The following is a 24,896-nucleotide window of genomic DNA, read 5'->3' as shown; positions in this document are numbered from 1 at the left end:
TGTCAATTAGATCTTGATAACAAGATTTTTCGAGGGGTTTGTGAAATTAAAAATTTGAACAAAAAAGCTCAAACCATTATAGGTATGAGGTTTGAGATTTTTTAGTTTAAGAGTAGTATTGAAAATTTTTAAATTTAAAAATTATTTTTTCTTTCAAAATTAATCATGGATGGCGTCAGTAATTAATTAATAATGAAGTTTGTAGATGAACTTTTTAATTCGTTGTAGATTTTTATACATTTGACGTGGAATATTGAGAATTATAAAAAAAATCTCCTGTTGATTAACTGTAGTTTTTATACATTTGGGGCCGACGTGTGAATATTTTACCTTTTTTACATAAGAGAATTATAAAAAAATATTGTTTAAAACTCTAATCATGGAAGATGCCCTAAGAGCATCCACATTGATATTAATATAGGAGTATTATAATACCAATATGTTATAACACTTATTATTGACATTCAAATCTTTAAACGTAGTTAATGAACATATTTGATATAAAAAAATTTAAAAAATAAGAATAAATAAGAATGAGAGTTAATGTTAAAATGAATGTGAATCTTTATTAACATTCTTTTCTTTTCTTCTAAAAAAATGGAATCACAACAAATGTGTTAGTTGATCACAACCTTTATGTTAATAAAATGTATATATTAATATAAGAAATATGTACAACTGAGTTGTATGTTTTTTAAAAAGATAATATATATTAACATTCAAATCAACTATAACTATGTTATATAAAATAGTTTTTAATTATGTAATCAATTATAATTTTTTGATTTAACTTTTCATATATGACCGTAAAACTGATCAGGTAAGACGAAACTGATTTATTCGTGCAACTCTGAAAACAATATTGAGATATTATTATAAAGCAGAAGTTGAGAGACTTAAGAGGGTGTTTGATTTTAAGTTGTATTTTTTTAATGAAAAATTGTAGTTGAAAATATGTAAATGTATAGTTAGGGTTGAGAAAATGTTGAAAAAATATAAAGGTAAATGGAGTATCTGGTGAGTACATCCAAACGATGATCTTAAGATCTGTAGTCGGAGTATACATCAATAGTAACAGCAACAAAGAAAAAGAATGACTTGTTTCCTCGTCAATAAACTAAAAGATTCTGCACGATTAAGCCGTTCCGATGATTCACTTCTTAACGATACGAGCGATAACCTCCGACATGGAAGGCCTCTTGTCCGGGTAGTGTGCCACACAATCCATGGCCAGTTGCAGGAGCCGCACCATCTCCTCCTCCACGTTTTGCCACTTAAGCAGCTCGGCGTCGAACACCTCTGCAGTCCACTCCTTCCCGACGACCGACTGCACCCACCTCGGGAGGTCAACTCCCTCCTCGTTCAGGACGCCCTGCGCCGGCGCTTTGCCCGTGAGCAGCTCGAGGAGGAGCACTCCGAAGCTGTAGACATCCGCCTTCTGCGACACCTTCCGGGGATCGGTGACCTCCGGAGCTCGGTACCCTGACGCGCGGAGAGAAGGGGAAGTCGACCCCGCGAGCAGAGCCAGGCCGTGGTCGGAAAGTCGAACTTCGTACGACTCGGTGAGCAGGACGTTGGAGGACTTGACGTTGCCGTGGGAGGTCGAAGGGCTTGCGGAGTGGATGTGCTCCAGGCCTCGTGCCGCCGCAAGGGCGATGCTGGTTCTTGTCTCCCAGTTGAGGGGCGCTTGGCCGGACCCCTTGTTGCCTGAGAAGATGATCGGTGAACTAGCATGAATTCTGGCCGGATACGGCATTCGGATACTAATTAAGAGGGTTACCGTGCATGAGAGCTGAGAGGCTGCCCCTGGACATGTACTCGTAGACGAGGAGCTTTTCGTCAGCGCTGAAATAGTAGGCCGTGAGGGGAACAAGGTCGGGGTGGTCCATGGCGCCGATGGCCTCGATCCTCTCCTTGAACTCCGCCTCCGGCAGGTTCACGTCTTTGAGCCGCTTTACGGCCACCGCCGCCCCCGACTCGAGCACCGCCTTGTAGGCTGTCCCGAAGGTTCCCTTCCCCAACACCTCCGCAGACGCACGCAGGAGATCCTCTAGATCGAAGGCCGGCGTTGTTCTCCGGCTGCCGAAGAACACGAGTTTCTTAACCTCAGGGCCGCCGCTGGAAGCAGACGAAGATTTTGCGGCGGCGGTGACGGCGGTTGAGGTCACTGCCGCTCCGTTACCGTTCGCTCTTCCGTCACCGGGACCTTTATCCCTTTGCTCTGCAAGCTCCGCCGTCTCCATCTGCTTCGTGACGGCAGCAGCGGCTCCTGGTGACTGCGCCCTCCTGCCACGGCAGAGAAAGACGAGCGCAACGAGCAGGAGGAGCACGAAGGCGGCGGCACCAATCGCGATCCCGGCGATCGCCCCGCCGGAGAGTTTCTTCTTTTTGCCAGTCTCTGGAAACACGGCGCCGCCGGCATTGCTCGCAGAAGCTCCCTCCGCTGAGGGAGAAGGCGCGATCTCGCCTGGGCACAGCCCCAGGGGGCCGCCGCAGAGGCTGGTGTTGAGGAACGCGTTCTTGGGCTGGGAACGGAGGCCGGCCGGTATAGATCCGTTGAGCTGGTTGTAAGACACGTTGAACTGGACCAAGCTGGGGATGTCAAGCGGTGGGATCTCGCCGGCGAGCCTGTTGCTCTCCAGGTAGAGCGTGCCTAGGCGAGTGAGGTTGTTGAGCTCCGAAGGGATCCCACCGGTGAATTGGTTGTTGGCAAGGTTAAGGCGGACGAGGTTCTTCATGGAGGCGAGAAAAAGCGGGATCTCGCCGGAGAGGCGGTTGCTCTGGAGGTAGAGGTTGCGGAGCTCGACGAGGCGCGCTAGCTCACCGGGCAGAGGACCAGAAAGAGCATTGAACCGGAGGCTGAGCGTGTGGAGGGCCGTGAGGTTACCGACGGCTGCGGGGATCTGGCCAATGAGGCCAACGCCGGGGAGGCGGAGCTCTCCGACGCGGCCGAAGGCGCAGGTGACCCCCGGCCAGCTGCAGCTTGGGACGGAGGAGTTCCACGTGGGCAGAGCGGAGCGACCGACGGCATCGCGCAAAGCCACGAGCGCGGCAGTGTCGGAGGCCAGATCCGGCGTACCGCCGGGGAGACCGAGCAGGAGGAAAAGCGCGCCAGCAACGAGGCGGAGCAACAACCGGGACGCCATGTGCGGGAGGTGACCGTACTCACTGCGAAACATTAAAGCATCCCATGAAGCGCGCAGTTGCTCACTGACTGACGCAGACCGCCTCCTGCTTCTCTCTCCTCCATTTTTGCAATCTGGTGCTGCTTCAAGTTTTTATCGCCAGCCGGAGAAGGAGGAAGATAGGAAGTAGCGTAGCACACAATCTGTGCTAGTTTAATGGAATCACCGGTATTGGTATGCTTTTAGTGATGCTTAACTTGGGTGTAAAGTAAGGGATGAAGATAGATCTCGACGTGGATTTGAATTAATGTTGGAAAACGTTATAGGGAAGGTTATCTACTCTATCTAGGAAATTTTCCCTTTAGGTCGAAGGAACATTGAGATTTTGTAGATAGATTGTCTGCGACTATAAATAGTTGTTACCAAATGATGCGTTTAATTACCAAGACACGGAACACGGGGATGTTGACGTCAGCAAACACTCCGACCAATTGAGGCGTTTAATTACCAGAAAGAGAGGAACAGACAGATTTTTCTATTTATTTTTATTTTTATTTTTTTTCTCCTGGAACCTTCCCTCCTCTTCTTCGGCAACCACCTCTCTACGTAAGCCGAAGCCTTCGTCGTCGCCATCGGCGTTCAGCGCTCCCCCTGGCCCAGATCTGTTGGCGCCCTCCTCCGGCAGCCCAATGACGTCAGCAAACACTCCGACGAACTCCGTGCCCCTGTTATGAGACAGCGGAGCCGCAGCAAACAACAGACGGTCCAGATACATCTAGTTACGCGTCGCGCGATCCCGATCGTCAAATAGGCATCGGAAGGATGACAGCAGAAAGAGAGGAACAATTTTTTCTTGATTTCGTAGATTTTTCTATTTATTTTTTTATTTTATTTTTCTCCTGCCTTCCCTCCTCTTCTTCGGCAACCACCTCTCTACGTAACTACGTAAGCACTAAGCCGAAGCCTTCGTCGTCGCCATCGGCGTTCAGCGTCGCCTTCTCCTGGGTCCTGGCCCAGAACTGTTGGCGACCTCCTCCGTCTGCAGCCCAGTGGCCTCCTACGGTGCTCCATTTAACAATATAGTATAAAGTAATATCAATATTGCACTTTAACATAAAAATAAAAAACATTAAAAAATCTATTTAACGGATCAAACAAAATATCCATTATTATTTATTCGTGTGAGGAGAGACTAGATCAGCGAAATAATCTTTAATAGTTAGATCCTGTAGCATGGATCTAAACAGTCTTTAAATATGTTAATTTGCAGATCCAAAAAGAAGAGAAGAGAGAGATTTGATGGTAATTAATTAATTATTTTATGACTTCTCATGAAAGCAGCCAAATGACACCAGCAAAGCAAAGGAGCCGCTAGGCACGTGCCTCTCTCATGCCAAAGAGAATCCCAACGAGCTCGAGCTGGATCAGGATCACGTCCTTAATAAGTTAATATTATAATTATTTTTTTACTTTTAACAGAAAAATAAAAAATAAAAAATAAAATAATACCCTTACTCATAATTTAACACTCTAAATATCATTTTGTTTTTAATGATCTTGATGTTTAAATTTTATCCGATGCAGAAGATTTTCTCTCATTTATTTATTAAATAAATTTGAAATATAACGTTTTACATCCATCGTCAAAATATTAATCTCTATTCATATTTTAACGGTGGACTGGCAAGATCCGTCAACCGAGGTCAACGAGGCCGCTTAGGAGCGCGAGGGCGTTGCTGGTGTACCTCTTAACCCGCGCCAGCTGGCGGCGCACGTCGCCCTTGACATCGCCTCCGGCATCGTGCTCGAACTCGTCGGAGCACGTGCCCTCGTCGGTCATGGCGGCGCTCATCCAGGTCCGCGCGTTGGATATGCGCCACGACTCCTCGGTCGACCCCCGGAGGGGATCCGGCATCTCCCGGAGCTCGTCGAGGGCGCGGGCGGCCTGGTCGGCGGCGTCCCCGAGCAAGTCGGCGCAGTCGTGCGTCGCCGCGGAAGGAGGAGCGCTGCGGCTGCGGAGGGCGGCGAAGCGGTAGCGAAGGTCGCGGAGGGGGGCGATGGTGACGTTGGAGGCGGTGAGGGCGAGGAGGAGGGGACTGCGGCGGACGGAGGTGGCGTAGGGGGAGAGGGAGGAGAAGCAGAGGCCCGGGTAGCGGGTGGCGGCGCAGCGGGCGCGAATGAACGCGGTGGCGTTACCGAAAGAGGGCGTATTTGGCGGCGGCGGCGTGGCGGCGGAGGAGCAGACGATGAGCAGAAGGGAGATGAAGAAGGAGAAGGCGAGGACGGGCTTCGTGATCATGTTTTGAAACGGGAAGATCGATCCAAATCTTCTTCATTGTATTGGTCTCCTCCGACTGAGTAAGGATTTAAATAGGGCTAGTCTTTATTTTTATTATATTTTAGTTTTTTATAAAAATAATCAAAAAATAGCTTACATTTTAAAAATATTCTTATTTGTTGTTGTTGTAATAAATTTAGTTAAAACTATTTAAATTAAAATAAATTTGATTAAAATTACTTTAGTGTTATAATAATTTAATCAAAGCGGTTACAAAGATCAAATTTTTTCTAATAATAGTTAGACTCATTTTGATTAAATTTAAATAATTTTAATTAATATTTGAGTAGTTTTAATCTTAATTACTTAGTAATTTTAGTAGGTTATAGCAACTTTAGTCAAAATTATTATAAAAATATTAGAACTAAAATATTTTTGAAATATGTGATTAGGCTATAAATTATGAGCCGAGCTGAGCCAAGTCAAGCTTCATGGTATTCAAACTTATTTGATAAGGTAACTGAGTCTAATATAAATTAAGTCGTTTAAATAGTTGTTCAAGTTTGACTTAATTTTTTTTATGAGCTTAAACTTGATTCATTTAGATGTTATCGAACTCTCAATTTATATTTATTTGATTATTTAAAATTTTATAATTTTAAACTTATTTAATTGATTATTAAATTTAATAATATAAATTTATTTATTCATTTTAAAAATTTATTTATATTGTTGATGAAAATTATTTATAAATTTTGTTCATAAATATTAATAAATAACAAACTGAACACGTATAACTTATTCATTTAGTTTAATAAAATATTTAAATATATTCATTTTATTTACTTTATGTATATTGAAAGAAGATAAATAAATTTTTATTAAATTGAATATCAAATTTACTTTGATTCATTTACCACCCTCATATATATGTGATGCCCTTTTAATATTTTTTTTCAAAATGGGAGAATGAAAAAATTTTCATTTAAGCACCGGAGACTTTTTTTTGGGATTAAACTGTTATTTTATAATTTTAGGGATATGAACATAATACAACATTAAACCTTTTTTTAGAACATGATTAGTCTTAACTAAGTCGGACTAATTTTGACTAAATTTAAGTAGTTTTAATTAATATTTAAGTATTTTAATCTTAATTATTTAGTAATTTTTAGTATGTTAAAGCAACTTTAGTCAAATATGTTATAAAAATGTTAGAACTAAGATATTTTTGGGATATGCGATGCCCTTTTAATATTTTTTTTTTCAAAATAAGGGACAATGAAAAAATTTCCATTTAAGGACTGTAGCCTTTTTATCGACTTCCAATTGAGAAACCCTTAACATATAAATTTGGGGTTTTAGGTGGTTGCCTTAAGGGCCTAATTATTGGACCTTTGATGGGCTTCTATTTGGGCCAAGCCCACTTGGAATACTCTATAATATCCTCTAAACTCAAATAGTTTGTTTTCCCCTTTGAGTTTAAAGGTTTAGGATGGAGGTTATTATATTTTGAAAGACAATTAACAATAAATTATGAACACTTAAATGTCTTAATATTATCTTAAAGAAAAAGAAAGTTCAACTCTCGTCTTAATTTATGACTAAGTAGAAAGGGTACGTTGATTAATTAACAAGTCTTGAGTATATGTCACCATCAGCGGTTAACTTATTAATAATTCTAAAGAGACAAAACTACGCCAACAATAATAATTTATACAAGAAATGACTTAGCTTCATGATAAAGGGTTAATTCTAAAAATAATTGCTAGATATTTAAGTTAAATGTACTCTAATTTCTATGGGCACAAAGTGGCTTAATTTGGAACAATAGTAGATATGATTATCATATTAAGTTAGACTTAATATGATATATGATTTAATGAATCAAGTGTGAATCATTAGAAATTATAAATACAAAAATGTAAGAGTATACTTAAATCTATAATATCTTTTACCTTCTCGAGTTGTAAAGTTTGATCTTATGGATTAACACGATTCCCTTAAGAATTTCTTTTATAGTTCTCACGTACTCTTTTCGACGATGGAATATCAAAGAAAATAGATGAAAGTTCAATATTTGCTCATCCAACAAACCCTATGATCCGGAGACCATAATCCTTTATTTATAAAAAACTCTATTAGGATTATCCTTTTATATTTTCTATTTTAATCCATCGGTAAAATAAAAATTATCTCTTATGTCTCTACATACAAAGGGTCATACTTTTTAGATAAATTAAAATTAAAATATTTAAAATCTTAATTAATCACTTTTAATTGAATAGGACAATCTACAATACATAATTATTTCATACTACGTCCGTTGGATTGACGATGACTTTGTTTGCGTAATATAAGCTTCATGACTACAATATATAAGTCAAGTCAAATATAAAATTAACCAATTTGTTAAAAAAGTTATTCAAGTTTGATTTATTTATTCTTTATTTATATTTGACATAAATTTAATTTGTTTAAAAGTTATGAAACTAGATCTTATCTATTTATTTAAAATTTTTATATTTTTTAAATTTATTTACAAATCTTAACTTATTTATTTAGTTTAATAAATTATTTAAGTATATTCATTTGATCAATCTGGTACATTTTAGCTAACATAAACAAACTTTACATATAAATAGTAAACTACCTGATTTATAGCTAGTCCTAACAAGAGCTTAAAGAGCTCAAATATATTCATCATCAAGATGTTTTAAGGTAAAAAAACCGACTTCTTAGTTTAAAATAATTAACTAAAAATAGTAACCTTTTATCAAGTAAATCCTACCATCATTAATGATACTCTTATTTATCGTAATTATTTGTAAAAATAAATGTCAATCAAAAAATAGTTGCGGTTTAAAATTTTTCTCTAGAAAAATAAAAATATCTTATCAAAACAAATCCCACACCAAACAAAAAGTCAGGCCGAATAAATTGCCCAAGCCACGTGTCTTCACATCAAAGCACAGTTATGACCGCATCGTGCTCCATCATTGCGGCTTATTTGTCACGACATGCAGGCAACAGACAGCGAACACGGATCTGTGCAAGACATCGGATCCAGTCTCCATCCACGACGCTGCCGAAGCGATACCACGATCACCTTCTCGCCCACAAGTTAGCCCACGTCACTACTCCAGGTCGGGACAGGTGGGCCCCACTTTGACCATATTATATATATATATATATCGTTATCTTTAAAATAAATCAATAAATGTTTCAAATAATTAGGATTCGTCACTTCTTTGGTAGTGGAAACGCGTTTCCTTAGTGGAAACGGAAATGCTCGATCCTCGCCATGGTGGTTCCTCTCGCGCCCCCTCGTCGTCGTCCTCCTCCTCCGGTCTCCTATCTGCCCTAATTCCTCTGTTTGAAACCGCAATTCCCTTCCTTGTCTTCGAGCTCTCTCCAATGGAGGTGCCTCGGGAACCCTAATCGCTCGACGCCCTTCGCTCGGTTCGCCGGGGGATGGCGATCGTCACGGGCGATCGCTACCTCGAACAGCTGTTGCGGTTCGTGGAGCGCAACGCCGGGCCTCTCCTCGATGGATCCCTCACCCTGAAGCTGAACCCCTTGGGGCTTCGCTATGTCCACACGCGGCTGGATGCGTTGCAGGAGCTTGAGGGTCTCCTCGCCGGCGCCCCTGTCGACTACCTCCGCGCCTACGTCTCTGATCTCGGTGACCACAGGGCGATCGAGCAGATGCGGCGGATCCTCGCGCTGCTCACCTCGCTCAAGGTGGTGTCTGTGCTCCCGCAGCCGGGCCGGGACCCGACGCCCATCTCACTGCTTCCTTTTGGGAGGCTGAAGGTCCTCGAGCTCCGGGGATGCGACCTCTCGACCTCTTCCGCCAGGGGCTTGCTCGAGCTACGCCACTCGCTCGAGAAGCTCATTTGCTACAATTCCACTGTAAGATTCTTTCTTGTGCCTTTCATTTTCAATTGATACAGAAGTGCTGCATGAAGGTTTCGAACTTTCGGTTTGTTGAATAATCTGTGTGACTACTTACAGCACGTCCGCGTACTTCTTTTGAGTGCTCTTAATTAACTGTTCTCTTGCTTAACTTAGTGTCCACAGTTTGTTTCGCTTTGTTCCTATCCATTTTAGCTTCTATACTTGGTGGATTTTTACTTTGTTAGCTTCTACCACATTGTTTTTCACGTTCCACTTTCGTTTACTCTAATATATTGTTTAATTAAGGAAAGAATTAACAGCAGATTTTGTGCATATTTCTCGCAAGGATTCTTGGTTTTGTGCCTTTTCTTCTTAGAGATGAGTTGATTGATATTTTTTATTCTAAATTCTTTTGAGATTCCATTCCTTCTCCAGCTTTCTTGCGTCAGATATGTTTTGTTTTGGCCCCAGAGTTCTCGTGTTAGTTATGCAATTTTTATGGCTAAAAATTCTCCATGAGTATGCAGATTTGACTTAAGAGAAAAACAATGAAAGATCATAATTTGTAATTTGAAATGCAAACTTTTACTATTATCTTTCACGCATTCCTTTAAGTTTTATGCCAGAATAAAGGCATTTGCTAATCTTGATGATTGTCAAGGGTGCTTATTTTTCACATTCTATGTTGCTGAAACTTAGGAATGCCTCAGACATGTATTTGCCAGTAGAATCGTGGACGTAAAAGAATCTCCAACCTGGAACAAACTGAAGTTTATATCATGTGCTTGCAATCGATTAGTTCTTATGGATGAGTCCTTGCAATTATTACCCGCTGTCGAGACTTTGGATCTAAGTCAGAACAGGATTGCCAAAATTGACAACCTGCAAAAGATTACAAAGCTGCGATATCTTGATCTTGGGTTTAATCATCTACGATCAGTAGCATGGTTGAGTGAGGTATAGTTTGTTTTCATGGGCTTACTATACTGCTTTGAAGTTCTTGTCACTTCATTGCCTATTAGAAATTTTAGTACTCAAGTTAAAATGACCTTCATTAAGAGGAGTGCATGCAAGATGTGGAAATGATATTTTTGTCCTCACTTTCTCCAGGTTTCTTGTCGAATAGTTAAGCTTGTTCTAAGATATAATTCCTTAACTTCAGTTCATGGAATTGAGAATCTAAAGTCACTTGAAGGGCTTGATCTCTCCTACAATATTATTTCCAGTTTCACAGCACTTGAAATCCTCGGCAGCCTTCCTTCCCTGCATAACCTGTGGCTGGAAGGAAATCCAATATGTGGCTCTCAGTGGTTCAGAGCACATGTTTTCAGTTTCTTCTCTAATCCGGAAAGAGTAAGCTGTGACTTTTTTCTTTACTCTTCATTCTTGTATTCCTGAAATAATTGACTTTGTCGTTTCTACATAATCTCATAACAAATTGTTGGTGATGCTTTTATCATTTATCTGTGTTAGTTAGAGTTAGATGGAAAAGGCATTAGCACAAGGGAGTATTGGGAAAGACATGTTATATTTGCAAGGAACCAAAAGAAGCCTGCTGGATGTGGATTTTATTTTCCTGCAAAAGACACTGTTGAAGATGAGAGTATTGTAGCTACTAGGAAGGTACAAATGGCAAACTAATAACCTAATATTTGTTGTGAAACTTTCATATCACTTTTTACCTTTTGAAATCAAGAATTTCTATATATTTGCCAGAAATGCAAAAATTTATAAGTTTTGAGAATAAGATACTCTCTTTGTAGAAAAAATTTTCTCGTCTAGCTAATATTGAGGATGAGGAAGACAGAAGATTAATTAGCTCTGATCAAGAATCTATATTGTGCGATAGTGAAAGTTTGAGAAAAGATGAGACCATTTCTGACAGTGAATCAAGAATAGCTAAGTTAATGAACGTAGCAAAATACATGAAGAATGAACGATCTCCCATTTGGTTGCAAAAATTTAAAAAGTATTTGGATCAGACACCTGATAAGTTTGTGGATAAAAACCACTCAATGGAATTTGGTTTGGCTTATCCTATTATAAGACAAGCGAAAGACCATAAGCAGTCTGGAAGTATCTCAAGCTCAAAATACATTATAGAGGTTGCAGAAACTCTAGAAGGAGAAACAAGTCAAAGTAACTTGGACCTCAATATGCCAGTTAAAGATAGTGATAATGGTAAATTTTCCAGTAAGGAGATAACTGAGCTTGAGATTGCCAAGAATGATAGCAATACGTCATTGAATGGAAGAAATTCAGGATTAAACTCTCAGCGAGGGAAATCAAACTTCTATTCTCTAGAAGCAAATGATGTTTCTCATTTAAAAGTAAAGCTTCACTCTATCGACAGTGATTCATCAGATGGAGTTTATGAGTCAGAAAATGCACCAATGGTGGCTCCTGAGAAGATCATTGGATCACACCCATCCTCTCTGCACCCTATCTCGCCTCCACATTATAGAGAGGATATCCTCCATCGCAGACTTGACCATGAGGAAGAATTTTTGCAGCACTCAGCTGATGCAACTTCTATGGAAACCTCAGATGATACCAGTAGCAGTGGTGGTGTTTCACACAATCTAAGCTCCTCCAGTTTGGATAGCTTGCTGAATCAAGCACCTATGAAGCATGTTTCTAGTGACAACTCACTGACATCACTGGACATCAAATATCTTGCTGGTGGAAGGCATGCCAGGCCATCAATAAAAGCAAATAACATTCTATTATATGATAATTGTGTCGAGCAAGATGTCAGTGTGGAAGTTAACCTAGAAGACAGTGACTATCTATCTTATGCACAAGGCATTTGCAGTAATGGTAGGGACTGTTTCAATCACATTGCAAATCATGAAGTTGGTGGATCTGAGAAACAGAAAGTTAGATCAAAACCTAAGAGAAGACTTATCTCACTTTCAGGAAATCTTAATACTGAACCAATACTTGATAAACCAAATGGCAATGGTGTTACTCAAATTCATTTGAAGGATGCACAAGAAAGGAACATGACATGTTCAGATACTGGTAGCGGAGCGCTTAATCCTGTACAAAATGGAAACCTAAAGGAGTTATTGCAACTGAAGATAGTGGACTTTGGCACTTCTGAAGCAGAAACAATTGAGGATATTGTTTGTTGTGATTGTATATTTCAGCTTGGAACGGTTATCAAAGAGCGGTAAGGTTTAGGACATCAATTTTGTTTCTTATGCCAGTGGCTAAATAATCATGTTCATTTGAAGCTACTTGTAAATTGTTTCTGTACATTATGCAGTGAAGTTGCTATTCTGCGAACTTGTGAGAGAAAGATATATGTCATCTTTATTGATACAATGCCTGATAGCCAAGGTTTGAATCATTTTCAAGTTGAATCAATTATTCTTGTATGACTTTTTGCTGTATAAACTGTTTCACTTGTTTATTATTTTTCATACAACTTCAAGGAATAACTCTGTAATTCCTCATCAGACATTATTACCAAAACTGTGGGATGCCACAAACTGGAAGATATAAGAGAAATTTGGGCTGGACTTGGACTGCAAGCACTGAGGTTTCATATAGTTTGTGTACTTGGATTGCTAATATAGGACTTGTGCATTAAATTGTCACATCATTGTTAGGATATATCTGGAGGGGAAGATAACGTACCTGTTCTTGTCAAGGAGTTCTATAAAATTGGAGAATCTACTATCTCTGTTACAAATATCTGATTCTGCTGCATTGAACGGTATATGGTCTCTGAAGAGGTAAGCTTCCAATCATGTCATAGTAGTGTTAACTATGATGCCCACACAAACTTTATGTGCTTCCAGTTTTGGCACTTCTTTTCTGATTTCTCTTTCAAAAATTTGAATTGCAGTTGGGAGAATATCCAGGTAAAAATGCTTGAGAAATATGTATGTGGAATTCCGAAGATGGGACTGCTCCTATGCTCCATGGTTCTGTTTTGGCATGACAACTCTGGAGGTATGCATCTGAAGTTATTAGATCAAGACCCTGTATGCTGTTAAGGGAGGAAGGAAAGCAGTCCCTTGCCTACTTCAGTAGCAGAACAAATAATAAGGGAAAATAAAAGAGCAATTTCTTTTGGTTCCTTCCAGAAGTTGGGGTAAGAGGGGAGGAAAAAGGAAAAAGAGTTTAAGTTTGTCATCTTTCCATTCTTTGATCACAAAATTTCTTTATCCCTCTTTCCATCCCCAAAACTTTTCCTTTCTTTTCCCTCTTCTTCCCCTCAAGTGGGCGCAATCTTAAAGAATCTGTTTAGTTATTTTCTTGTGACTTGTTTAATTAAGCTTGACATTGCTAGTGAGTGGATCAAATTTTGTCCAAAGACATAAAATGCATTTCTTTTAAATCTCCTGGCTCTTATTTTTATTTAGCCTCAGAGCTTGAGCTCAAGAAAGCATAAGCCATTTTAGTACAAACTACAGAATCAATCAAGAACTCAGAAATGCTCGAGTGTCCATGTTTCTTATTTTAATTACACTATTATAGTATCTAGCTAATTTTAATTGCTCTAACAAGCATCCACGTTCCTGAAGTCATTAGATCAGAACCTTTTGATGAACCTGTTTAATTCTTTTCTTATTTTGTTTAACTAGTCTTGACATCTCAAGTGAGTAGATCAAGTTTTGGCTTGTAGAAAGATAACAATGCATTTTTTTCACATCTCCTGGTTCTTATTTTTGATGAAGCCTTCCTTAGCTCCTTATTTGCTCAACAAAGCACAAACTGTTCTAATGTAGACTGTAGCAGTGAGTGTAACCTCAGGAATGCCAGAGCGTATTTCTTTAGTCTGCTAGAGGATCTAACTCATTTTAATTACACATGATTGGGAGACTTTAATTATATATGATCAGGAGACCTTCTAAAACGCTTGACAAATTTTCACATTTGCTTGTGCACATGTTAACCTGTTGCAGCTCCTATGATTAGGATCTCCCTTTTTTGCAGAAATAGGTTTTTATCTAGTTGCTTTAGAGGTATATTCAAGTTGTCCCACATCCATTTTGTTAGCAGAATAACAGTTTTGGTTTGATCTTGAAACAATGTTCACCATGTGACATGTTTAAGACATGGCAAAACCATATTTGAACCAAGGTTTGAAATCTCAAGTAGGGCTGGGGTTTCAGTCTCTGACTGGCTTGAGATAGTGTTGTCGATGTTGGTATCGGTGCTAGAGGGGTGGGTGTTGAAGCAGGAGAAGGGGGAAGGAGAGAAGGAAGAAGGTTGGAGAGGAAGAGGAGTAGCAATGAGGAACTCACCTGACACACCTAGAGCTTTGAGCAGAGCCAATGCAGAGGAGTAATGGCAGAAGATGAAGAAGGTATCAACTCACGCTTTCATTGTGTGAAGGAGGGGTGCTGAGGTGGAGGAGCTCTGCTTTTGTTTCTTTCTCTGTAAAGAAGGGGTGTAGAGGAGGGGTATGGAGGTGTCAGTGCACACATTCATTTTGTACCGTGTGGTGGAGGAGGAGGAGGAGGAGCCGAGGAGGAGCTAAATAAATCTTGCAGAATAGGAGGTGTCTGGCTTTTCACATACTGGTCGGCTGGTGGAATGAAATTTTTCGTCCATGCCGACGGCATGGAATGATTTTAAACTATGGTTTGCACAAAAATCCATGCAAAACCAGGCAGGTTGGTAGGTTAGCACTGGACTAGTGTTTCCTTCTGTTCAATTCTATTAGACTTGATGTCTATGCTATGGTTGAACTATTAAATTTGTTTCTTAGGTTGAAGATCGAGAGTATTGGAGTCTTTTTCATATTAATCTTTCCTATTATGGCATTTAATGATATTTTTTTTAGAAAGACATCTTGCACTGTCGCCCTCTTACTTTTAATGATCTTTGAGGATGGATTGATTAGTTGGACTATCAGTTTCTTTGGTCAAATGCTCAGGTGAACCTTGGGTTGCGAGGACAATTATTGTAGTTGAAGAATATATGCTCGTATGCATTGAGAATCATCCACAATTTGGTACTTCCATTGCTGATTCTGAATCAAGCTCCCCATACTATTCTCTGGATTCTGGCTGCATGATTCAGGATATACTTGAAATGGTAATAGTTGATTGTTGTTTGTTGTGAAGTTGCATGTTTTTGTTCTCTAAGTCAGGCACAGTTCTCTTTTGCTACCATGCTCGTAGTTAAAATATTTAGTGTTAATATAGATTAGTTAACGATAGGAGTAAATGAATATGCATATAAACATGGTTATCCATGATATTATTCTTCCTGAACTCATATACATAGCTTCGATAACATGTTGCAACCTGCTTTTTGTTCACATACATGCAATGTGCCTAGCTGAAACATGCAGACCACACAAAGCATGATTTTCATGTCATCGGAAAATCATTATATTGTGACTATGTTTATTGTAGTCGAAAGGCTGACTAATACCGTTTGACATATCTGTGTTTGACCTGCATTTGAAGTTACTTCACAGATCCTTCACATTGATTTGTTGTGGCATAGAGTATTTACAACTTATCCATGTCTGCCTCCTCAGGTCATTGAGCTCTGTCCCGAGGGATGTGTGACCTTGACATTCGTCGAAGTCATGCCTGCTACTAACTTCTTTTCCGATAAGATCAAGAAGGAGAAGCAACCAGTTGAAACCCCAAAGGTCCACACATGGAAGTTGAAGTGGTACACGGAAGACACCCTGTTAAAATTCGTTGCCATTGTGAAGGCAATTTATTTAGGATTAAAATCTTCTCCTCTACCTGTGAAGTGCATATCTTGAAGAGTTAGTCGTCCTTCTGCGTGTGTATTCTTCCATTTCATTCATTCTTTCGGTTATTTCCCCAAATTTTATCGATGTACAGGCTTCTTCACGTCTTCAGTCAGTATTTTATTCTTTGATTCTAGTAAGTTTGAGATCTTTTCCCTGTTGTATAGAATAAATTGTATCGAACTCGTTGCAATTTGCAACTAGGAAAAATTTCTATGGTGTGAATATTTTTTCAGTTTGTCTACCGTGCAATATGTACTTGTTCTTGAATCATCTGTGAGTTTTTATTTAATGGTTTCAAATTAAGATTTGATGGTTCAAATAAAGGTTCGAATGCTGTAACTAAACTTAAATAGCGGAATGAAAGAAAAGGGAGGGAATTGCTCGCCGAAGTTCGAGGAGGGGCTTTTCTGAAAATTTGCGTTTCAGATCAGAATATGTCGAAATTAATATACCGGCGCGGTAACGTCCACCGGTATATCACTCCATACGCTACAAGCAATATCGCAAGTAGCGTCGTTACGATGCCTTCGTCGCGGCGTCTTGTTGGCTCTTGAGGTTTCTCGCGCGGTGATCTGCGAGCCCAGAAACCCTAACGATTGATAGAATCGCAGAGATGGTTTCTCCCTTCGTTCTCCAGCCGTCCCTGCCTCTTTGTATCGGCTCTTGTTCGTCACGGAGTTCGACTGCCGCTCCGGTCTTTTCGCGTGTCACAGTATCTGTGAGGATTCTTCCCATCCAATCGGATCGTCGGAGAGGAATCTTGTTTTCTTCCTTTACAATTAGAGGTAACTCGACTAGTTCAGATCAGTTTCCCTTCTTTTTGTTGGTTGTTTTGAAGCGTAAATTATGCTGCTCGTGAAAAAAAAATTTGCTTTTTCTTGTCCGTTTATTACATATCTGAACAATTCACTATTGCAGATCAGTTGAGTGGTTGGTATAAGATTTATCTGTAGTTATTGTGCTTTAGGAAGCATTTGGAACTGACTATACTCTTCAAATCATCTCTTCGGCATTAGTTCGAACTAGTTAGACTTGGGGTGTCTATCTGGCCGTCTCTACATTGTTGTTTCTACCAAAGTGCTCATGATATTGCTGTTTTCTTTGCAGCACTCGGTGACATGACAGCAGTGCCAAGTAGCATTACTGAAAAGGTTTCATCAAATCTTACAGAGTCTGAGAATACAAGCTTGTGTGAAGAGCAATCAAAAGATGACAAGGGAGATAAAAATGATGGCAGTGACCCAGGAAAAATCAGTGATTCTAAGATGGTTAAAGTTTGTGATAAACTAATTGGAGTGTTCCTTGTTGATAAACCTACAACAACCGATTGGAGAAGATTGCTAGCTTTTAGCAGGGAATGGAGTAATATCCGGCCACATTTTTACAAGCGTTGTCAGGAAAGAGCAGATAGTGAGAGTGATCCAGGGAGGAAGCACAAGCTTCTTCGATTGAGTAGAAAATTGAAAGAGGTTTTTTTGCACTTTTTCTTTTGAATACTCTTTTTGCATTATCAAGTCTGCTCGTATGATTCTCCAAGTTCTTCTGAATGCTCTTTAGGTTCTAGAATAACCTTGATGGGTAGCGCTCACAATAGTGTTAACTCATTTTTCAAATATGATCACTTGTTTGACAGTTACCTTGGTGTATTATAGTGATGAATGTTTTCTGTAGTCCATCTATTGTTTGGGATCATAATCAACACAGATCTTTTTGTGTTTTCTACTTGTAGGCACTAATATACTAATTGATTAGCATTTAAATAGAATAAGCAATGAAATGTAGTTCGAGAGTAAGAAAAGATATTAGGAAAGTATTAAATTGGAGGCACACAAAATTTCTATTAGAATTTTAGATATATTGTATTTTTTTGTTCAAAAAGATGTTGATGGAATTATGTTGGTTTGATTCGCTTACCACTTATCCAACATGGGTGTAGACTGTGCATCCAAGTGTTTGACACAATTTTTTCTTAATTTTGTTTACAAGTGATCAATAGGGTAATGTCAGTGTTCATCATGGTTATGAAGGGGAAATAAAGAGTCTAAATATTTGGATGATGAAGATATCATAATTATGATATAGTAGATTATTGGAATGAAGATGAGTTTCTAGATTCTTGTGGATTATTGTGGTGTATTCATTAGGGTAAAAGGAAAATTTGTAAGATTATGGTATAATCAGCTATACTTTATGAGTCCAAGTCTATGTTACTTGGACTCAAATAGAATATCTGACATTGTTGTGGATCTTGATACGTTATTTCGAAAATCTTTTGTATATGGTCAATAGTGATATCTTGTCCACCAGGAGCGTTGGTGTCTAAATGTTAGTATTTGACACGATTACGGAGTGGGTAAAAGATGAGTTTTATTTTCAGAGGTCAAATTATAGGGTAGTCAGAAAAGGAAACTGGCAGAAAAAAAAGTGATGCAACGAGAGCACTCAAATGGATGTTTGTAGTATTGAGGGTATAATAAGTGCTAACCTCCTCATTTTAGTCTCACATATTTGACTCCTTGAACAGGCATAAATATCAAGGGTCCTTCACCTAAATGCCTTGCTGTTGGATTGAGGCTCTCTTGGGCTCGTACATGGTACCAAATTTAGTCCTCCAGCTCTGGTGATGTTGGGACTAAGGTGGAAGGACAGAGTAATAAGAGAATTATTTTTCCCCTTAATCTCATAAGGCTAAGCAATGCCTAGGAATGCTTAAGTATCAAGTGATTAAAGATATATTTAAAAATATATTCAGGAAAAATTGTGTAGTTCCAAAAAGTGAAAGAAGTATAACATAAATATATTTAAGCTAACTAATATATTCTATGGTCAGAGAAGCTGACTCAACTAGAATTCCGTGTAAATGGTTAAGAGATAATGCAAGAGATTCTGGTTAATGTAATTAAAAGTGATTTAATGATTTGAATATTACTAGTGAGATTCCGAGCTCAATGTCAGGACAACCATCCATGTATCTGATGCAAATAGTTGAGACAAAGGCAGGTTGACGATGATAGTGATTATAGAGATGTTGCTAGTGATATAGTATATGCGAGTTCAATGGAGGATAAGATTCATATAGTTGACCCTAAAATGGTTGGGACTAGCATATCTTGTTGTTCTATCTATCTTTGGGATCGAATTAGTGCCTTCTTATCTTTGATCAGTTATTCCTGTTCAATTATTTCAGGTTGATGATGACGTGCAAAGGCATGAAGAGCTTCTTCAATTGATTATAGAGACACCAGATAATATAGGTTCTATTGTTGCTAAGCGTCGGAAGGATTTCACAAAAGAATTCTTTGTACATCTTCACACTGTAGCAGAATCCTATTATGCCGACCCAGAAAAACAAAATGGTAAGCAATGCAAATTTGAAAGGCTTAACCCAACTCTCTTGTTGCTAATTAGAGTTGAGTTGTGCAGATTGCTTGACAAATTCACTCCACTAGCAACATTCCTTCTATACTTTTGGCCAATTTGTCCCAAGTATTTTGGCCATTGTTATAGCAATAACATTTCTTTCTGCAATGCTTCAATGTTAGTTGTTGAATATAAATTTAAGACGAACACGTAATTTTTTTACCACTTCTTGTTTAATCCACCAATTTATTTGATTAGGATGCGGCTCTAACATTTAGGTTCCTAATCCAGTATTTGAATATGAATAAATGAGTATACATGTATACTTGCAAAGGTATCTGTCCTTTGTTTGGAGTTGAATATTCAGAGGTTTGTTTATAGATGAGTATCATGCTGACCTCAAATAGTTGGGACAAAATGGCTAAATGATGATGGTGGTGGTGTTTATAGATATCCTTTTTATCGTCTTTTCTTGTAGATCTTCTGATCTCGGTGTAATATAGCTTCTGGTCAATTAATTGATCAACAGAGATTGCAAGGCTAGGAAATGTTTGTATTGCCGCTGTACAATCATATGACAATGCATCAGAAAGCATTGAGGCCCTCAATACTGCCGAGCTGAAGTTAAATGATATACTCAATTCGCCGACTTTAGATGCTGCCTGCAGGAAGATTGACAATCTAGCTGAGAAAAAAGAACTTGATTCTGCTTTGACGTTGATGCTCACGAAAGCTTGGTCAGCTGCAAAAGAATCCAATTTGATGAAAGATGAGGTACTAGCATTGCTAATCATTTTAATCAATTACAAGAAGTTCAAAGGTTATATTCTTAAACGGCTAGTTCCCTTTATTAGAGGCGTATTGGAATCCCTTTTTTGATCTTTCACATGTTTGCATTTGTCGTTCAAATATCGACCAGGCAAAGGATATACTTTATCATCTATACAAGACTGCTGCTGGTAATCTTCAGAGACTGATGCCGAAGGAAGTCAGGATACTTAAATATCTCCTCACAATCGAGGATCCTGAAGAACGACTATCTGCTCTTCGAGATGCGTTTACACCTGGGAATGAATTGGAAGGAGAGAATGTCGATTGTTTGTACACGTAAGTCTTTCCGACTAACACCATTGCTCTTCCTGTTCAGATTTCCATTTTATCGAGTAAATTTTTTGATTGAATCTATGTGCATTGCTTGCAGAACTCCAGAGGTATTGTACAGTTTGATTAACACAGTGGTGGATGCCTACCTATTCAGCAGGGAAGGCACACTAGTAAAGGAAGCAAGGGACTTGATGAACCCAAAGATCATTCAGAGGCTAGAGCAGTTGAAGAAAGAAGTCCAAGATAAGTTTCTATAGCTCCCTCCCTAACACACTGAGTGTCTTTGCATTCTGAAAAGACCAACCGGTTTAGAACTTGTAGGAGTATGAGCCATGTTATATGATAATGTTCAATTTCAACCAAGAAGACAATACCAATACTTCCAAACATCAACCTGCTTACATGTAGGCCAGGCATCAACCTGTTTGTTTAAATTACTAGCTTAAGCTCAAACATTCATGACCTCATTATTAGACAAACAAAGAAGCTACAGCCATAGTTAATTAGCTCTTCAGAAGTCCACGTCCTCTCTGGGGAGGGCCACATGTGTTGGCCTCACCAGGAACACTTGATCGTAGATCAGCCCGGCGAGGGCTCCTCCGACGAGCGGTCCGACCCAATAGACCCAATGGTCGGTCCAGTTCCAGGAGGCCAAGGCTGGTCCGAACGATCTAGCCGGGTTCATTGATGCACTGGAGAATGGGCCACCGGCGAGGATGTTGGCCCCAACCACGAGACCCACCAACAAGGGTCCGAGTCCAGGAGGGATGAGCTTCTTAGGATCCACAATGGTGGCGTAGACCGTGAAGAGAAGAGAGAAAGTGAGGACGATCTCCATGATCACTCCCTGTAGAGAGCCCATCCCAACTGCTAGAGTATGCACTGGAGTGTCCTGATTTCATCAGTCGAATTATGTCAGTCAAAATGCAGTTTATTGATTTATATATTAAATCTAATAATTATTTGGTCGAATACTTTAGAGAATTTTGTGTCAAAGGTTAAATATTCAAATTTATAATGATAATATTGAAAGGGTTTAAAAATATGATGCAATAGTTGACTTATTTATAAATAATGTAAAGTAAAATGATGCAAAAGATATATTAAAGAAATTTGTAAAATAATGCAATATAGTACAACCAAAGCTTTTGTATATTTAAATATGTTTTAATGTTGCATTAGAAAGTTATATGTAATGAAATAATAACTCATAAAGGGCATTTGTATAACTTATAGAATCGTGGGGAGTAAAATGCTAATAAATTATGAAATTGTACCATAGTGTTATAATCTTAACTTTTAGGGTAAAAAGTAAAATGTGAGAAATGATTACCAGTCCGCCGGTGAGGTACTTGAGGAGGAAGCAGGCGGCGGCGGAGGCAAGCAGCTGCGCCACCACGTAGAGCACCGAACGCACGACGCTGATGTTTCCACCCACGGCCAGCCCCAGCGTCACCGCCGGGTTCAGGTGGCCGCCGGAGATGTGCAGCCCGGCCGAGATCATCACCGCCACCACCAGCGCGTGCGCCACCGCCACCGCCGTCAGCCCCATGATCGAGTCCCCGCCCACCATCTTCTCTGCACGCATGCAACAGTTAATCATTCACGCCACGCGTACTTCAAATAATGAAGCAGGGGCATTGGACGGAAGAGGGGGAACAGGGGAAGGAAAGGGAGTGGTGGTTGGTGAGTTCACCAGCGGCCATGGCGGAGCCGACGCCGGCGAAGACGAAGAGGAAGGTGAGGATGAGTTCGGCGAGGACGGCCCGGATGCAACCGGGCTCCGCCGCCTCCCGGTGGTCTCCCAACGCGATCTTCGCCATTGTTGATGTGTTTGTGGCGAGTGCTCTTGCTCTGCCTTCAGCTTTCAGCGTCGCCCTTTTTTTATAGAGGAGACAACTCATTCATTAATCACGTGAGTTCTCAATTAATGAGAGCACATAAAATGCAGGAAAAACGATATAGCATTAATTTTTTTAATTAAAAATATTCCAACTTTATTAAATATTTAAAAGGTATTTTTAAAAATATTTCTATATCCATCTTTCTTTGCTCGGTCATTAATTTGAATCGGCTATTACTCATCAAATACTTATAATTAATCGTCGGTTGAATATTATTCTAGTTGGCTAAATTAATTATTTGAATAAAGAACCACTAAGAATATAATTATTTTCACATTATATGAATTTACGCTTTTTGAAGTTATCGATTAACCAATTTAATGCCTTAATATATATATATATATTCTTATTAAGAATGTAATTAATCCATATATTATTAAATTAATAATTCAACTTCTTCGCTAATTGAAAAAATAACGTACATTTGGAATTAAATAATTGATTTATTTAATAATTTATTGTTAATTAAAAAGAAAATAAATGAATTACAGTGTGACCTTCCATTGTCAAATAATTAATAATTATATTTATTTTAAATAATGAATAATTTTGGCAGCCAACTCCTTTTATTTCCTAAACAATTAATAACTTTGATCATCTACTACTCTTTAGTAATCAAATTTATTAATTTTGGCCATTAACCGTTGGCAATTAAAAATAATTACTAAGTGGTTAATTAGTAATTAAATAATTGATTTATTTTTCAATTAGTAATCTACTAGAATAGCATTCAGTCAATTTTTTTTTGTCAAAAGTGATTAAAGCTCTATAAATCCTTAAACCTCTTAATAAAAATTATGGTCAAATAAGCACTATTACACCAACCCTGATTAAATTTATGTTTTTTTTTAAACCTAATTTTGAGGTTTATAGGGTAGTCATGATTACTAGCAAATTGGAATAATATCCAATTATTACAAGCAACCCAAAGTGTTTGAGTGCTCGTTGATATATATATATATAAAAATTTATTATTATTTTTTAATCTAGCTATTCAAATTTTCTGCTTGATTATTCTTAGAGATGGATTATCTTTTTTTCTAATTTGTTCATCATCTTTAATTTAGGTCAAATGTGCAATATTTACAACAACCCCGATTAAATTTCTGTTTTTTTTTAAAAAATTTAATTTTGAGGTTTATAGGGTTGTCATGCTTACTAGCAAATTGGAATAATATCCGACTATTACAAGCACCCAAAAGTATTTGATTGCTTATATATATATATATATATATATATATATATATATATAAATATAATTTTTTTATTATGAAAATTTATTATTATGTTTTAATTTAATTATCCAAACTTTCAGCTCAACTATTTTGGGCGGTGGATGATTTTTTTGTTAATTCGTTTATTGGATAAATCTAGAAACATAAACGGATTCTAATATTACGATCCAATATCATTAATAATTCGAACACTATCGAAGTACGATATGCCTCGTGACAGAATCGACAAATTGCATGAGTTAACCGTCCTGTCCTTACCAACACAGTATCGAGGAGGCGAACAAAGTAATATTGTATAGACTAAATAAACTAATATCTATGCTATTGCTTTATCTATTTTCTTCCTTTAAAATAATTATATTTAGTTTTTTTTATTGAAACAAGCGCATTGAGAAACCATCAGGATTGCTTGAGGAGAAGACAAGAAAAAGTTGAATTTATAAACAAAGCATGCCTTCATGCATTATTACACCCCTATATATTTTTAAAATTTTTTAAAAATAATTTAATAATTTTCAGTTACTAAAATTATCAAGTAAAATATAAATAAAATTTTAAAAAATATTAAATTTTCATACATTAATTTTCAATTTCATATAGTCATTTTAACTCCTCATGCTAGATTATAGATTATAGACACTAATCATACTCGTTGCCAACCCGAGGAAGCATGTATAATTTATTTATTTATATATTTTTAATTAGCATTAGATATTCAAGCTTTAGACACGACTAATTTTATAGTTTATTTCATAAAAATTTCATCAATCATCAAATAAATTAGAGAAGCATAAGGCTACCCAATCTAACAATCGACGTTCTCAAATATACTATCCATTTGAGAAAAAAGTCTTATAAATTCATTGTAGTTGAGTTTCAAAATTTAAATGTCTGATCTATTATTAACTGATTTAACCATCGTATCATCCCCTTGGAGGCAACTCGTTGACAGCATGGCACAATTTAAAATATATATACTTAATGTATATGAGTCATATTATCATCATCGTCTATCACCATCGGAGCTAACGAGTGGATATCATATTCTAGTTTCTATGATTGTAGCCAGTAGCATAGTAAGATGATGGAGTAGGCCCTTAAATTATGGAGTCAACTTTCATATATTTTTATTTTATTTTATTTCTCACCTTTGCCACATGTAATGAGATCAATTTATTAATTAACAAATAATAAAGAATAGTGTAAGCTTGATTTCACATGCAAGACAGCAACAATTATCTTTTTTTTAAAAAA

At 38.2% G+C, this 24,896-nt stretch overlaps 5 protein-coding genes across 6 annotated transcripts; 2 read left to right on the top strand and 3 right to left on the bottom strand.

The window, feature by feature from the left end:
- Window positions 1-974: 974 nt before the first annotated feature.
- Window positions 975-3,260, bottom strand: LOC141820362 (putative inactive receptor kinase At1g48480). Its single transcript, XM_074707657.1, has 2 exons — window positions 1,781-3,260; window positions 975-1,707 (listed from the first exon to the last, which is right to left on the bottom strand). Exons 1-2 carry the CDS (start codon window positions 3,177-3,179, stop codon window positions 1,154-1,156), a joined length of 1,953 nt encoding a protein of 650 aa, XP_074563758.1. The 5' UTR covers window positions 3,180-3,260; the 3' UTR covers window positions 975-1,153.
- Window positions 3,261-4,818: 1,558 nt separating this feature from the next.
- LOC141820330 (21 kDa protein-like) lies at window positions 4,819-5,424 on the bottom strand. The gene has a single exon (XM_074707612.1). The coding sequence runs from the start codon at window positions 5,422-5,424 to the stop codon at window positions 4,819-4,821; it is 606 nt and encodes a 201-aa protein (XP_074563713.1).
- Window positions 5,425-8,681: 3,257 nt separating this feature from the next.
- On the top strand, window positions 8,682-16,266 carry LOC141820428 (uncharacterized). The gene is made up of 11 exons (XM_074707738.1): window positions 8,682-9,318; window positions 10,003-10,260; window positions 10,414-10,656; window positions 10,777-10,926; window positions 11,067-12,478; window positions 12,575-12,648; window positions 12,769-12,850; window positions 12,921-13,046; window positions 13,160-13,266; window positions 15,200-15,360; window positions 15,812-16,266. The coding sequence occupies exons 1-11, from the start codon at window positions 8,878-8,880 to the stop codon at window positions 16,046-16,048; spliced, it is 3,291 nt and encodes a 1,096-aa protein (XP_074563839.1). The 5' UTR covers window positions 8,682-8,877; the 3' UTR covers window positions 16,049-16,266.
- A 298-nt stretch (window positions 16,267-16,564) lies between these two features.
- Window positions 16,565-20,961, top strand: LOC141820389 (uncharacterized protein At4g37920). 2 transcript variants are annotated; one of them, XM_074707693.1, is made up of 6 exons: window positions 16,565-16,824; window positions 17,147-17,508; window positions 19,227-19,395; window positions 19,929-20,173; window positions 20,319-20,506; window positions 20,609-20,961. In XM_074707693.1, the coding sequence occupies exons 1-6, from the start codon at window positions 16,653-16,655 to the stop codon at window positions 20,628-20,630; spliced, it is 1,158 nt and encodes a 385-aa protein (XP_074563794.1). In that variant the 5' UTR covers window positions 16,565-16,652; the 3' UTR covers window positions 20,631-20,961. The 2 variants fall into 2 exon arrangements, with proteins under 2 accessions (XP_074563794.1, XP_074563793.1); XM_074707692.1 differs by having other exon boundaries at window positions 20,601-20,961.
- Window positions 20,819-22,370, bottom strand: LOC141820390 (aquaporin TIP4-4). Its single transcript, XM_074707694.1, has 3 exons — window positions 22,200-22,370; window positions 21,837-22,081; window positions 20,819-21,395 (listed from the first exon to the last, which is right to left on the bottom strand). Exons 1-3 carry the CDS (start codon window positions 22,324-22,326, stop codon window positions 21,015-21,017), a joined length of 753 nt encoding a protein of 250 aa, XP_074563795.1. The 5' UTR covers window positions 22,327-22,370; the 3' UTR covers window positions 20,819-21,014.
- Between the last annotated feature and the right edge of the window lie 2,526 nt (window positions 22,371-24,896).

The sequence above is a fragment of the Curcuma longa genome, unplaced genomic scaffold (assembly GCF_044706935.1).
Source record: "Curcuma longa cultivar G26 ecotype Majalengka, Jawa Barat unplaced genomic scaffold, ITB_CL_G26_1.1 utg3290_np1212_1714210_RagTag, whole genome shotgun sequence".
Classification (NCBI taxonomy): Eukaryota; Viridiplantae; Streptophyta; class Magnoliopsida; order Zingiberales; family Zingiberaceae; genus Curcuma; species Curcuma longa.
The sequence above is the reverse complement of the archived record's forward strand: the minus strand, read 5'-3'. Positions and strand labels throughout refer to the sequence as shown.

What these genes read in the sequence shown, in the direction of transcription:
- LOC141820362 (XM_074707657.1), bottom strand. Translation starts at nt 3,179, where the DNA reads ATGTTTCGCAGTGAGTACGGTCACCTCCCGCACATGGCGTCCCGGTTG. An exon ending in CCTCTCAGCTCTCATGCACG is followed by an intron (nt 1,708 to 1,780) that starts GTAACCCTCTTA and finishes TCATCTTCTCAG; the next exon opens with GCAACAAGGGGTCCGGCCAA.
- LOC141820330 (XM_074707612.1), bottom strand. Translation starts at nt 5,424, where the DNA reads ATGATCACGAAGCCCGTCCTCGCCTTCTCCTTCTTCATCTCCCTTCTG.
- LOC141820428 (XM_074707738.1), top strand. Translation starts at nt 8,878, where the DNA reads ATGGCGATCGTCACGGGCGATCGCTACCTCGAACAGCTGTTGCGGTTC. An exon ending in TCATTTGCTACAATTCCACT is followed by an intron (nt 9,319 to 10,002) that starts GTAAGATTCTTT and finishes GCTGAAACTTAG; the next exon opens with GAATGCCTCAGACATGTATT. An exon ending in CAGTAGCATGGTTGAGTGAG is followed by an intron (nt 10,261 to 10,413) that starts GTATAGTTTGTT and finishes CACTTTCTCCAG; the next exon opens with GTTTCTTGTCGAATAGTTAA.
- LOC141820389 (XM_074707692.1), top strand. Translation starts at nt 16,653, where the DNA reads ATGGTTTCTCCCTTCGTTCTCCAGCCGTCCCTGCCTCTTTGTATCGGC. An exon ending in TTCTTCCTTTACAATTAGAG is followed by an intron (nt 16,825 to 17,146) that starts GTAACTCGACTA and finishes TTTTCTTTGCAG; the next exon opens with CACTCGGTGACATGACAGCA. An exon ending in AATGTCGATTGTTTGTACAC is followed by an intron (nt 20,507 to 20,600) that starts GTAAGTCTTTCC and finishes CATTGCTTGCAG; the next exon opens with AACTCCAGAGGTATTGTACA.
- LOC141820390 (XM_074707694.1), bottom strand. Translation starts at nt 22,326, where the DNA reads ATGGCGAAGATCGCGTTGGGAGACCACCGGGAGGCGGCGGAGCCCGGT. An exon ending in CGGCTCCGCCATGGCCGCTG is followed by an intron (nt 22,082 to 22,199) that starts GTGAACTCACCA and finishes GCATGCGTGCAG; the next exon opens with AGAAGATGGTGGGCGGGGAC. An exon ending in AGTACCTCACCGGCGGACTG is followed by an intron (nt 21,396 to 21,836) that starts GTAATCATTTCT and finishes TGATGAAATCAG; the next exon opens with GACACTCCAGTGCATACTCT.